Source organism: Dromiciops gliroides, chromosome 3, assembly GCF_019393635.1.
Source record: "Dromiciops gliroides isolate mDroGli1 chromosome 3, mDroGli1.pri, whole genome shotgun sequence".
Classification (NCBI taxonomy): Eukaryota; Metazoa; Chordata; class Mammalia; order Microbiotheria; family Microbiotheriidae; genus Dromiciops; species Dromiciops gliroides.
Genome location: NC_057863.1, coordinates 599,754,270 through 599,768,508, shown reverse-complemented (window position 1 = coordinate 599,768,508; position 14,239 = coordinate 599,754,270). Strand labels below are relative to the sequence as shown.

General features: G+C 44.8%; 1 protein-coding gene across 1 annotated transcript; it reads left to right on the top strand.

Moving 5' to 3' along the window:
- The first annotated feature begins 447 nt into the window (after positions 1-447).
- On the top strand, positions 448-13,079 carry LOC122750352 (L-amino-acid oxidase-like). The gene is made up of 7 exons (XM_043997072.1): positions 448-559; positions 3,612-3,826; positions 6,069-6,181; positions 8,541-8,742; positions 9,388-9,456; positions 9,580-9,716; positions 11,562-13,079. The coding sequence occupies exons 1-7, from the start codon at positions 547-549 to the stop codon at positions 12,520-12,522; spliced, it is 1,710 nt and encodes a 569-aa protein (XP_043853007.1). The 5' UTR covers positions 448-546; the 3' UTR covers positions 12,523-13,079.
- The last annotated feature ends 1,160 nt before the right edge of the window (positions 13,080-14,239 follow it).

Sequence of the window (14,239 nt, the reverse complement as noted above, 5' to 3'; positions counted from 1 at the left end):
TCCCAGGCAAAACCAATAACCATTCTGGACAGAACTATGAATGACAAGTAAAGCAGGTAGGCTAGGCTGAAGGGAACAGTGACATCCTTAAGTACCCTTGACTGAGGTGTTAATCCAGGCTTTGTTCAAGACCATTGAATCTAGGGCTGGTATTCACTTCAGCCTCTTCTGGGAATAGGCTTTTGGGTGCCCTATTTCATGCCCCAGGGACTCTTGGAGTCCTCTACAGGACAGTCAATGCAGGGACTAGGAGGAGGAAGGAGACAGTAAGACACTTCCCACCGGGAGTCTGGCAAGGAAGAGGAAGTTTGAGATGGAAATGAATCAGCTGGGGAAACCACACCTATGAACAGAGCCTTGGGGGGTTTGGAGAGAAGGTGGAGCTACTTGGCTGAGTCTAATGGAGCTCTGGAGCTGCTTGGTAAGTAAGACCTGGGGGCTGGTTGGCTGAGACACTGGTGGGCGGGCAGATGGGGGTGAGGTGAGACTGAATCCCCATAAGAACAGGGACAAGTGAAGCTCACACCCTAGCGTGCCTGTGGTGTCATGGAGATGAGGGGTAAGTGATGGTGCAGAGAATGGGTGTCTGGGGAGGGGTATTGACAAAGAATTGAACTACCAGGGGATGAGGGGACAGAGCTGGGGGGAATGAAGGGATGACTTAGGACAATGGGGGCCAAGGATAAGATCAAGAGGACACAAAAATTTAGGATAGCGGATGGATTTAGGTTTGAGGGTCACAAGGGATGACTATAGAACTATAAGAAATGGAATTTTAAAAGGGGATCATAGGGGATGAGAAGGGAAACTTCAGGTCCCAGGCTAGGGGAACTAGAAACAAGGTCATTGGAAATGATGAGGTAGGATGGTTCTGGGTGGGACATGGAGGTCATGGGAATAGAACTTAGCAATAAGGTTAGAGTGATGAGGAGAGAGCTATGGAGGATAAAGAAGGTGGTCTATACCAATAGGCTGAGCCCTGGGATTTAGTTATGGCTCTGTTGTTGACCCACTCTGACAGCAAACAAGACTCTTCCACTCTCTGGGCCTCAGTTTCCCTATCTATAAAAGGAAAAGAGTCAGACTATCTAAGCTCTAAGGTCTCTTCCAGTTATGATATTCTGCCCTCTTGGATGTTGGTTAATGAGAATATGGGGTAGTTTATTCCCAAAGATGCAAGGCCCCCCTTTCTTAGTTTCCTGCTTTGGAGTATCTCTATCTGCACAGGAAGCCTGAAACCTTAGTTTCCTTCCCCAACCTCAGTGGGTAGCCCATAAGAATTCATTCCCTTTAATGCTACAGGCCTCAGTTTTGCTTGCTGTGAAACAGATGAAACATTGGTGGATGGTTGGCAATATAAATTATTTCTAACAATGCCCAGTGCTGGAAGCCAGGTCTCCCTCCCCCATAAGCTAGATGACCCTTGAGAACTAATATCATCTCTTTGTTCCAGTCTCCCTATGCATTAGACTTCAGAATCCATAGTAAATCACCACCATGTGAGAGTCACACATGACTTGTTAGCTATTACTTACTAACTAGATGGAGAAAAGAGAGTATCAGTAGAGACCTACATTCCTTCATCCATTTCAAAGTTGGGGAAACAGAGGCACAGAGTACAGAGTGGTGAGCCCCAAACTGAACCAGGACTGGAACCCAGCCCTTCATGGAGAGTAGTGAAAGCAATATTGCCCAGGTTGCAGTCCAGAAGCCTGAGGAAAAAGTTTCCTAATTTCATTAGAGATTTGTGAGGACTAAGAGATGCCCCTTCCACAAACCCCAGGGTCTCTGACCCAAGTTTTGCAGGATATGGGCACAAGGACTTGTGTTGATTGTTGAGAGCTGGCTTCCCCGTGCTTCGTGAGTGTCTTGTGAGTGTCTTTGGGCCTATGGCTATTTGTCTACACATGTCTGTTGTACTGTCTGGGTATCTATGTGAGAGTGTGTACGAATGAATGAATGAATATTCATTATACATGTATATTCATATGAACATGTGAGTGAATATGTTCATTCATTCATATCCATTTAGGAAGCACTGACTATGCATCAAGCACTGTGTTAGATAGGAATAGAAAAAACCAAGATGACACTTGCTCTCATGGAGGTCATCTTCTGTTTGGGATAGAAAACACATAAGGTGTTCAGCTATAGGGTTCAGAGAAAGGCTCCAGAGGGGCTCAGCAGCAATGTGGCTGGCAAGGCCCCAGGATCCTCAGGTGACATCAGTTGATCAGGTGACAGTGCCCATAGCAGGCCCTGGTATTCCTCCATTGCAGCAGAAGCAACTCTGTTCTCATGCAGGTGGTATGAGTAATCAAACAAGTCAGATGGGGCATAGGAGGAGAGTACCCCTGTAGGCTAAAAGAAAGTGTTTACTTTGATGTAAATGTATCTGGGCTCTTGTTCGTTTCTGCATGTGCACAGCTCTACAAATATGTCCATGAGTATACTTGAATCCATGTGGATAAAGGCATGTCTGTGTATCCGTATATATGAGAGGATTCTGTATTTTACCACTTGTATGAGTGTCTCTATATAGGTGGATCTCTGTATGCCTATCTCCCTGTGTGTCTGAGTGTATGTCTACAGAAATGGGTTTGTAGGTATATCCATATGTATAAGTCTCTGTGAATGTATCTGGGTATGTGAAGAACAGGTCTCCCTATGGGACACATGCCATGATACATAGAGATGCAAAAAAGGGCCCAAGGGACATGGAGGAGGTGGGGAGCATTTGGGTTAAGGATGCTCTGGACTTATAAGATTTATTGATTTGAACTGATCTTTGTAGTTGACACTGATGTTCAATAATCTGATCCTCATGACAGTCCTGTGAATGAAGGGATTAAACCTTATGGGGCAGTAGAGAGAGTATATGACCAAGAGCCAGAGAGATGTGGGTTCAAATTCTCCCTTTAACACATATGAGCTTTATGACCCTGGGCAAGTCATTTAACTGTTCCAAGCCTTGGTTTCCTCCTCTCTAAAACGGGGATAACACTAGCTCCTACTTGACAGGATTGCTGTGAGACTGAGATGAGAAGATATGTGTGAATCCCTTTAGAAATGTTAAAGCACCATACAGGGAGTCCCCAAAGTGTTAGTGCACTAAGACAGATGGGTGGTGTCATGCTGAGGGCAGGACTCAGAATCACAGATACCTGAGTTCAAATCCTGCCTCAGGCACTTACTTACTGGCTGTATGACTTTGGACCATATACTTAGCTTCTCTTAGCTTCAGTTTTCTCATTTGTAAAAAAAGGGGCTTATGAGAGATTGGATCTCACAGGATTATTGTGAGAATGAAATTCAATAGCATATGTAAAGGACTCTGCAAACCTTAAAGCTCTCTTTCCATTTTTTAATTTTGTAATCCCCATTCTATAGATGGAGAAACTGAGGTTTAGAGGCAGTGGTATCAAATTCCAAGTGCCTCTTGGCTCAAAGTCAAGAATTCTTTCCACTTCCTTTTTAATGAAAGTGAATGAAAAGAATGAGAAACCTAGCTCAGAGCAAGCTAAGCTGGGGAAGGGAATGTTCTGGCCAGTTTTGTCTTTCTCCATCCCCCACCCTCCTCCATCTTCAGAACATGAACCTTCTGTCCACAGGTGTTCTGACCTTGACGTTCCTCTTGGCCATTACCAGTTGCCAAGGTTACTATGACCTTCTTGCCAAGTGCTTCCAAGACCCTGAGTATGAATCTTTTCTGAAAACTGTCCAAGAGGGGCTTGGGAACTCAGCCTCTAAGAAGCATATCATAGTGGCGGGAGCTGGGATGTCTGGATTGGTAGCGGCTAAGATCCTTCAGGATGCTGGACACAAGGTGAGGAGGCAATCAATCCACATTTATTAACCACCTACTCTATGCCGGACTAGGAGTATCCCAAGGAAAGGTTCCTGGCTCCCTCAAATGGTGAACTCCAACGGTGTGACATGGTAGAAAAAAAAAAGAATGGAATCCTAGCCATGGAGCAGGGACAAAGACTTTGTCTTCTCTTGCTTCCTCCTCCAAACTGTAAGGTCCCTGAGGACAGGACCAGGATCTACTCTCCAAAGGCATGCCCCTAGTGTATTCTTCCATTTTCTCTCCAGCCTGGATTCGTTCCTTCTCTGAGCCTCCATTTCTTTTTCTCTCCCTGTTTGTCTGTCTTTGCCTCTGGTTCTTTGCCTCCCCCCACCCCAACCTGCCCTCTCATTCCCAAGCCCTCAGTCAATGGTGGAGGCAGGACCCAACAACACTAGCTCACAGCATCAAGGAGTTTAAAAACCAAGGTTTTTATTTCCAGCTCTAGTTGTGTGACCGTTAAGGAAAACACTTAACCTCTTTGAGACTGTGATGATTAAAAATACGAGAGACATAGTTTCTGGGTAATTTAATCATTTTTTAAATAGACCAGTAGGTTATTAATAAAAAGAGGTCTATTGGCCTTCTCTCTCAGACCAAAGACCCCCATTGGTGGTGGGGTCTTAGTTTATATACCCTTCTAACTATAGGAGGTCTATCACATAGCAATCAAACCTAGTTAGTTGACATGATTTGGAGGTGTGTTATATTAAAATGAAATCTGGGGATACATGACTCAGGTCATTCAACTCTTGACATCAGAGAAGAAATATGGACCCCTCTCCCCAAACAGTTTCCATCTAGGTGTGGTTGTGCAAGCCAAAGTCCTCCAGCTATCTAGATAAAAGGATCTGTCTCCACCCAAGATGAATCCTACTTTCAGAGAGAACTTGGACCTTGGAGTGGGGGAAAGGGGAAAGGACTAAGAAAGAAGGGGAGATCACAGGGTCCCCCAAGATATGGATTATTAATAATTATTTCTCACATCATCTATCTGGGAGGTGATAAAATAGAATGAAACCCTCCTAGGCCCTGCTGTCAGGAAACAACCTGAGGAAAACAGAGCAACAAGCAAATTCAGACCCTCTCTTGATGGAGCTCTTGATCTGGAGGAGAAAGAGGAGCACACCTCTGTTTACCTTCAGAGAGCTCCTGGTTTCAGGAGGCAGACAAGGCTCCAGCTTCCTTTTTTTATAAACTTTCTACTGTGACTCCATCCAATATGCTAATTGTAGTAGATTTGAAAATGCTTTGTAAAGTGTGGATTTCTGAACACATATGAATCACTATTGGGCAAGAAGGGCCCGGGCAGGAGTTAGATTGGTTGGCCTCTGAGGCCAATCTTCTGACTCCAAGCTTCTGTTCAGAGGAGCACAGTGGCTTGGCTTTAGTGGTCAAGGAAGACTTCCTAGAGAAGGTGGTCCTTAGGTAGGATTTGGACAAGCAGAGGGGAGCTAGATATAAATAGAAAGGCATGAATACTGAGACACCTCCTTATAAGGCAAAATTTTGAAGATAGTTTCTCACCTAATTCCCAACACAGATCATCCCCCCAACCTCCATGATCCCCTGGGACCTCCCCTAATGCTTGCCTCACACCAACCCTACACTACCACCTTGAGGTCTCCACACTACCATTAGTCAACCAGTTTGTCTAGGTCTTTCCTTATTCAAGCTTCTCATCTTCAATCTCATCCTTCAAGGCCAGGATCTTTCTACCTTCCAAAATGGGTAATTTGAGGCCCCCAAAGAGAAAAGAATTTGCCTGAATCAGTGCTGAATCAGGACTTGAGCTTATTGCCCTCAATTCTCAGAACAATGCTTTCTCCTGCAGTATACCTCCCCATGTTCTATCTTCCTAGTAGAATGTACAGTCCTTAAGGGCAGAGAATGTCTTGCTTTTTTATATTTCTCTCCCCAATGACTAGCACATACAGTAGGTGTTTCATAAATGACTGTTGAATAATTGATTAGATTAATTCATGCTGACATTAAGGGAATGAGAGACAAGAGAAATAGCCCCTCACTCTGGGCTTTCTCTCTCCACTCTTATGTATTTTCAAAGGGGACTACAAGACATAGAAAAGTTCCTTCCTCCCTATACCATTGTTGTTCAGTCATGAGTGACTTACCTTCACTTCAAGCTAGGGAGAACAGATGAGAGGGTATGCTGTGGGCAAAGTAAAGTCTTAGCTTAACAAGGCATTCTTCCTGTACCTAGGTGACAGTCTTAGAAGTCAAGAACAAAATCGGGGGAAGAGTGGCAACATTTCGGAGCCCAGAGAAAAACTGGTACATTGAACTGGGTGCTATGAGATTGCCAGCCACCCACAGGTGAGACCTAGGGAAGGGATGATGGGGCCTAACTTGGACAGCTGTCCCCAGTAATGAACTTTCCAAAGTTCTGTCAAATACCCCTTAGGAAACAAATGAAACAGAGGTCCTGATCCTTATTTGATGAAAGAAGAAAGTGGAGTTCAGAGATGTCAATATACCCAAGGTCCCACAGCTAATTTAATGGCAGAGACATTGAAACATACCAGGGTCTCCTGTATCCCAGACCAAGGCCAGATCTACTTGCCCAGGGTTGCCACCAGGGTATAACCAGAAGGCAAGCTATACCAGGTGATCCAAATTTGGTTTCAAAAGTAGGCAGCTAGGTGACGCAGTGGATAAAGCACTGGCCTCAGATCTAGGAGGACCTGAGTTCAAATATGGCCTCAGACACTTGATACTTTCTAGCTGTGTGACCCTCGCAAGGCAAGTCACTTAGCCCTCATTGCTCCCCCCCCCCAAAAAAAAAGAAATGAGAGAGGTAGAAGAAAAAAATTGGAAAAGATAAAAGAGCTATTGAAGAAAAAATTGGAAAGAATTAACAGCATGACACAAAAGGCAGAAAACTTTGCAGAAGCAACAAACTCCCTGAAAATAGAAGAAAATATAAGGTATCTCATAACAAAAACAACTAACCTGGAAAACAAATCCAGGAGAAAAAAAATAAAGGATTATTGGACTATGTGGATGCTATGACCAGTAAAACAGTCTAGGCATCAAATTGCAGAAAATCTTAAAAGAAAATTGCTGGGGGAAGCTAGGTGGCACAGTGGATAGAGCACCAGCCCTGGATTCAGGAGGACCTGAGTTAAAATGTGGCCTCAGACACTTGACACTTACTAGCTGTGTGACCCTGAGCAAGTCACTTAACCCTCATTGCCCCACCCAAAAAAAAGTGAGCTGAGCAGAGCAAGGGGGTCTGAAGGACAGAGAAAAACCTGGAAGTCCTGGAGGGAGGAGAAGGAGGAAGAACAAAAGAGAAATAAGGGACAAGGAGGAGGGATGAGGAGAAGTGTCAGAGACAGGAAGTGAGGGCCACCACAGGGACTGAAGTTATATAGAAAGTGATGGAGAAACCAGCAGAGGGAGATTTGGGATTGTAACTCCACACCAGAGAGGGAAAATTCACTCTCCCCAGTAGCTTGGTATAGTGGAAAAAGAATCAGAAGATTTGATTCCTAACTTTGCCACTTTATTAGCTGTGTGACTTTGAACAAGTTACTTGGCATCTCCAAGATATGTTATTCTGATCATTAGGCAGTTAGGTGGTGAGACAGATAGTCTTGGACCTAGAGTCAGGAAGACTTCAGTTCAAATCTGGCCTCAAACACTACCTGTGTGATCTTTGCCAAGTCACTCTGTCTCAGTTTTCTCAACTATAAAATGGGAATAGGGGCGGCTAGGTGGCGCAGTGGATAAAGCACCGGCCCTGGATTCAGGAGTACCTGAGTTCAAATCCGACCTCAGACACTTGACACTTACTAGCTGTGTGACCCTGGGCAAGTCACTTAACCCCCATTGCCCTGGAAAAAAAAAAGAAAAAAAAAAGAAAATGGGAATAACAGTAAGAACTGCCTCCTGGGATAGTTGCAAGGATTAAATGAGATAATATTTGTAAAACATTTAGCATCATGCCTGGCACATAGTAGGTAGTTAGTAAATGATTCCTTCTATCACTAAAAAATCCCACCTATCTCACACAGGAGTGTTGTGAGGAAAATTCTTGGTAAACTGTCAAGAGATATATAAATGTGAGTTATAATTGGAATCCTTGAACATCAGAGCTGGAAGGTAGGACCTTAGACCTAATTCAGCCCAACCCACTCTTCCCTCATTTTATGGGTAAGGATACTGAGGTTTCCCAAAGGGAAGTGACTTGAAAAAATTTACTCGGGGAATTAGTGGAAGAAACTGGACACAAATCCAGTCTAGAAGTTTTCAGGACCAAGGAGAGTGATCACCTGCACTGTGTAATAGAAAGGAGTATTCTGTTTATAATTAGATGGGCTGAGTTGGAAACCTGGTCCTTCTTAGTTTTCTTCATCTGAAACAAGAAGGGGTTACACTAAATAGCCTCTAATTTTCATTCCTTCCTGCTCTAAATCTATAAACCAAAGAGAAACTATTTGCAAAGTGCTTAGCAAACCTTAAAGCTCCATATGGCTAGCAATTTTTATTGTTATCGTCCTATGATCTCTGATCTAGACTTCAGGAAGAACATATTGATCAGACCTCTTTGGAGGGGGGAAGGAGTTGTAGTTTTAGAATTCCTTTCTGGGGAAATCTCTGCCATGATTAAGCTCCAGGAGGTGACTAAGCCTGGTGTTACTGCTGGGGCTTTCTTCTTTCTGTGTCCCAGGCTTGTCCGAGCCTACGTGGAGAAGCTTGGCCTGAAACTGAACACCTTTATCCAGTCTAGTAACAACACCTGGTATTATATCAATGGTCGCCGGCATAGGACTTCAGATGTATTGGCCAATCCCAACATCCTGGGCTACCCTGTAACACCTGAGGAGTCAGGCAAGATGCCCGGCACACTCTTCCACGATGCAATAGGAAAGGTGACCAACAGACCACTCATTCAGCCATGTCATAACCCCCATACCTTGCCAATCAGATGCTAGTCCCCTGTGTAAGCCTGAGTTTGCCAGGCTCAGGATCTGACCAATCTCACCTATTTTGGGTCTCTGGAGTCTCTGCTCATTCCAATTGTCCCATTAGACTTCATCTCCAGGGTAGAGTAAAAGAATAGCTGGGACTTGGGTACATTAGTGTTCCATGATTCATCAGTATCTCCACTTCAGAGCTCCTGGCCTTTTCCCATGATAGTTCCTACTCAGGGAATAAGTGGCTCAAGCCAAAGGGCAGGTGTTTCCAGAAGGCACTTAAGGAAGGAGGCCCTTGTTAAAATTTCAAGTCATATAGCAAGTAGGTATGCCCAGGAATTGTGAGGCCCTCAACTCCCTGTCATGAAGTATAGTTAGAATTGGTCCAATCCTGTTTTATCCTTTCTACTCTCCCTTAGTCCCAGTCCAGGTCCTCAGACTATTTCCTCCATCTGTCACCTCCTCCTTCCCATCCAACCCTGCCTTGCCCTTTCCCCTTTGGGAAGAAGAGTTCAGAGGGGAGGTGTTCAGGCCAATGGCTACAATAAACCCAGAAGTCTTGCACTCCTTCACTAACCCATGACACCCCCTTCCCTCTAGTTGGTGGAAAAACTGAAGCGTACCAACTGTAGCCACCTGATGTCTACATATGACTCCTTCTCCACCAAGGTAAGGATTGTGGGAAATGGGGGAGGGGATGGGAAATACTCCACCTGATTCAACCCCAATCCACATCCCTTCCCTTACTGTGCCTCCTCTGAATTCCCCCTGCCTGCTGTGTTCCTCATACAGGCCTACCTGGTAAAGGAGGGGAAGCTGAGCCGGGGAGCTGTCCAAATGATTGGGGATATCATGAATGAAGACGCAGGCTACTACAAATCTCTCTTGGAATCCCTGAGGAGTGACATTATCTTCTCTCATCCAGATGGGTGAGTCAGAACATAAACATGAAGCCCACGTGGGGAGGTGAGGGATGGGGCACCACCGTTGCAATGGCAAGAGCTCCCCAATCTGAAAGTGCCTTCTACGTGCCAAGCACTGTGCTAAGTGCTTTACAAATATTATCCCATTAGATTCTCACAACATTGCTGGTGGGTAGAGAACAAGAGTCTCTCTCTCTCTCCCTATATCCAGTACCATTCCTGAGCTGAGGGATCTTGAGGGGGGAAATCGCAATAAAAGAAAATTATGCATAAAGGCATCAGAGAAGTTTAAGCAAAGCACAATAGGAGATCCAAGGGGAAAAAGTAATTATAGAATGGAGACAATGTGGAAAGCTTCATGGTGGAGATGGCATTTTCATTCAAGGGATAGGTAGGAAAAGGGAAGAGAGGGAGAATATTCCAGGCTTGGGGACAGCAGGAGCAAGGATGTAGAAGTGGTGGGGCAGCTAGGTGGTGCAGTGGATAGAACACCGGCCCTGGAGTCAGGAGTACCTGGGTTCAAATCCAACCTCAGACACTTAACACTTACTAGCTGTGTGACCCTGGGCAAGTCACTTAACCCCAATTGCCTCACTAAAAAAAAAAAAAAAAGGATGCAGAAGTGGAAAAGTGAAGGGTACATTAGGAGGCAAGGAGTTATAATGTTTGTCTAGAGCATGAAGTATGTGTGTAAAGTTGGAGTGGGGAAAGATAAGCCGTAAAGCACTGAGATAAGTCTAGAAAGTGCCAGAAGTGTGCTCGGCAACATAGGTATCCTGATGGCCTCCGGCATGGTGGACAATCACTCCCCCTTCTTCATAGGCACTAAGTATGAGAAGATGGTGGACATATTGCTAGGGCACCTGGCAATTAAAATGGTGTCAGGTTGTGGCCAGCCTTGAATGCCAGGATAAGGACTGCCAGTTGGGAGCCCTGAAGTAGACAGAAGAATGGTATGTCCAGGCCTAGGTACAAAAACATCTATTCTGTTAGTGGTATGAAGAACAGCCTGGAGAGGGAAAGAGGAGTAGTTGTTGTTGTTCAGTCATGTCCCCAATCCTAGTGACTTGCTCAAGGTCATACAACCAGTAAGTGTCTGAGGCCAGATTTGAAACCAGGAAGATGAGTCTTCCTGACTCCAGGCCCAGCACTCTATCCACTGTGCCACTTAGCTGGAAAAAGTAGAGGATGGAACAAATTGAAGAAGCTATTGACACAGCTCAGGCAGATGGTGATGTGGGCCCATTTTAAGTATGGGAATAGAGAAGAGGAGGGATATATATATGTGAGAATTGTCACAGAGCTTTTCCAAGCTGGCTTCCCCTTGAGATTTCTGAGATCAGAGATCATAGGTTCATAAGATCTAGGGTTAAAAGGAACCTCAAAAGCCAAGAGTCAAACCTCCTAATCTTATAGATGAAGAAATTAGATTCTGGGGTTAAGTAACTTTCCCAAGGTCACGCTGATCACACTTAGCAGAGCGTGGACTTGAACACAAGCCATTGGCTCCAGAGTCAGTAGCCTTTCCACTGCTTTGAAATCCCAGAATGAGGGCAGGGAAATGGGCAAGGTTCTTCTTTCAACTCCCCCCCATCCTCACCCCTCTGGCCAGTGCCCCAAGCTGATTACCTCCTCTCTTGCCACAGCAAAGCCTTTGATCTCAGGCTCCTTAACCTTTTCTGTGGTATGTGGCAGTCTAGGGATGCCTATGGATCCCTTCTCAAAATAATATTTTTAAATACACAAAAGACATAGGATTGCAAAGAAAATCAATTATATTGAAATATGGTATAAAGTGCATGGACCCCAGGTTAAGAATACCCACTTCCTTCTTTTCTTCTCTGGGGGCAGCTTTGATGAAATCACCGATGGCTTTGATCAGCTCCCCATTGCCCTGTACCAAACCTTGAAGCCTAACACTGTTTTACTGGGGGCCGAAGTGAAGAAGGTAGAGACGGTTGGGCCTCGGGTCAAGATTACCTACCAGAGTGGAGGACCCTACTCAGGCCAGTCCACCATTACAGGTGACTTCGCCATAATCTCATCATCAGCCAAGGCCACACGGCTCATTGAGTTTGAGCCACCACTCTCTCAGAGCAAACAAGATGCCTTACGTGCCATTCACTACACCAGTGCCACCAAGGTGATCCTGGTCTGCAAGGAGCGCTTCTGGGAACAAGATGGCATCCAAGGCGGGGCATCCATCACAGACCTGCCCACGAGATTTATCTACTACCCAAGCCATAATTTTTCCGGAAATGTTGGTGTCCTTTTGGCCTCCTATACCGTGGGTGATGACTCTATCTTTTTCCTGGGCATGCAACATGAGAAGATAGTGGACCTGGTGCTAAGTGACTTGGCAACTATCCACCAGAGGTCCAAGATGGAGCTGCAAAAACTATGCCAGACATCCGTGGTAAAACGCTGGTCTCTAGACCAATTCACGCTAGGTGCATTCGCAGAGTTCACCCCCTACCAGTTTATTGACTATTCAGAAGCTCTCTTTAAGCCTGAAGGTAATGTTCACTTTGCTGGTGAGCATACCTGCCAGCCCCATGGCTGGATAGACACAGCAATCAAATCTGGGGTCCGGGCAGCCCGGAACATACAGGCAACTGTCAATGCTGCTGCTGCTCACTCTGAGAATGACTATGATCCCGCTGCTGACTATAATGCTGACTACGATGCTAATGTGATTTTGGATGGGGGGTCATCTTTCTTTCAGGGGATCAAAGGAAAGTTCCCAAAAGCCTGCTCCACACAGAGTAGCCCCACTGAGAGAGGGGAGGAAAATGAGATAGGTCTCCAGTAGCATGGCCTAGGGCCTGGCACATAAAGAAAACAAATCCAATTAAACCAGTGTTTATGGGCAATTTGCCATAAGTTTGTCCGAGTGGTAAGAAATCAAACCTTAGAGTCTAATCACAGAACCAAAATAACCAGAAGCAACCTCAGAGGCTGTCTAGTCTGACCTCACCAAAAAAATAAAAAAATAAAAAAAATCCTTCTTGTTTCTTCCAAGAGAATCAAAGGCTTGGACTCTCATTGCTGGCCTCAGTGCACTGGGTTTGAGGACAGGGCAGAGAAAAAGCTTGACTCTGGCATAATTTGGGGATAAAGGAGCTGGCTGGGAAAAGTGGGGGGATCTATGAGTCCTCTCCTCTAGCTACTCTGGGTGGCCTCAAGGCAGAGACAAGGGTAAGAGATTGTAACAATTCTTTGCCATGAAGAACAGTGACTGGCATGGGATCTAAGTCTGTCTGGCTATTCACTTCACCTCTCCAGAAGAAAAAAATCCCCTATCTCTTTAAATGACATGATATAATAAATCAGCAAATGTATCTTCTGGGGACTGAATAAATCATATTTCTGGCATAGATGTGCACTCTTATTTTTTTCCAAATGGTATGATCAATAAAATCCAAACTCATTTTAAAAGCATCACTGTCACCAATCAATCAACAAGCATTTATTAAGCACCTACTGTGTATCAGGCACTGTATTGTGATGTAAAGACAAAAATGAAACCATTTCTTCCCTCAAATAAATAATATTCTAACAGGGGAAACATATATACATATAAGTACAAAATGGTTCGTCGCTCTTCATTCTCTAAGCAGACCAAAAGGACATCACTATTTTAGAGTCAAACTACAATGTGTCTCCCTGTGGCTGATCAGACCAATATTACCTTAGAAGGCTCTACCACAGTTCAGGTACAAGTAGCCCATATAAACATTTGGAGTGGAGATGCCTCTAAATCTGTGCATCTCACATTTCTTTTGAGCTACTGCAATTCTGCTTTGCTTCTTTGATGGTGGCACACCATCCTTTGTCAGCATCTCCCATGTCACACAATCAGTCCCAAAGTTCTTAAAAAAGACCTTGAAAATAAAAAAGAAAAGAAAGACCTTGAAAGTGTCTTTGTATCACTTCTGACCACCATGTGAGTGCCTTCCTTGCATGAGTTTTCCATAAAATAGTCTTTTGGACAGTGTATGTTTGGCATTTAAACAATGTGGCCAGCCCTCCAGAGTTGTGTACAGTTTGAATGCTTGGCAGTTGTGTAATTTAAGATTCTAAATGTGGATTCTAATGTGTTCCCCCAGTTTGGGGAAAACTGACTAAAAATCACTGATAAAACGAGTTTAGGTTTTTAAGGGTTTATTGGAAAATAGAAAGAAAAAGATTGAGAACAGAATTCTAACAGCCTGGCATTCCTATCTTTCCTCAAATTTCCTGTGAAGTCCTCTGCCGCCACCACCATCAAGTCCGGAAGCCAAAAGGCCCGCGCTCTCTGCACAGGCTCCCTTTCCTCCTTCCTGTCTCCTCCCAGACCATAGGAGGCTCCTCCAGTTGATTGGCTGGTAGACTTGATAGACAGCACCCATGAGCAAACGTCATTTCCTGACGCCAAGGAAAAGGCACAATGCCTCTGGGGCATTTTCCTCATGGTGGAGCTCTCCACAGCAAGTCTCCAGTAGGTGGCGTCATTCCAATCATTACACAGTTCAGCTCAAGAAAGGACC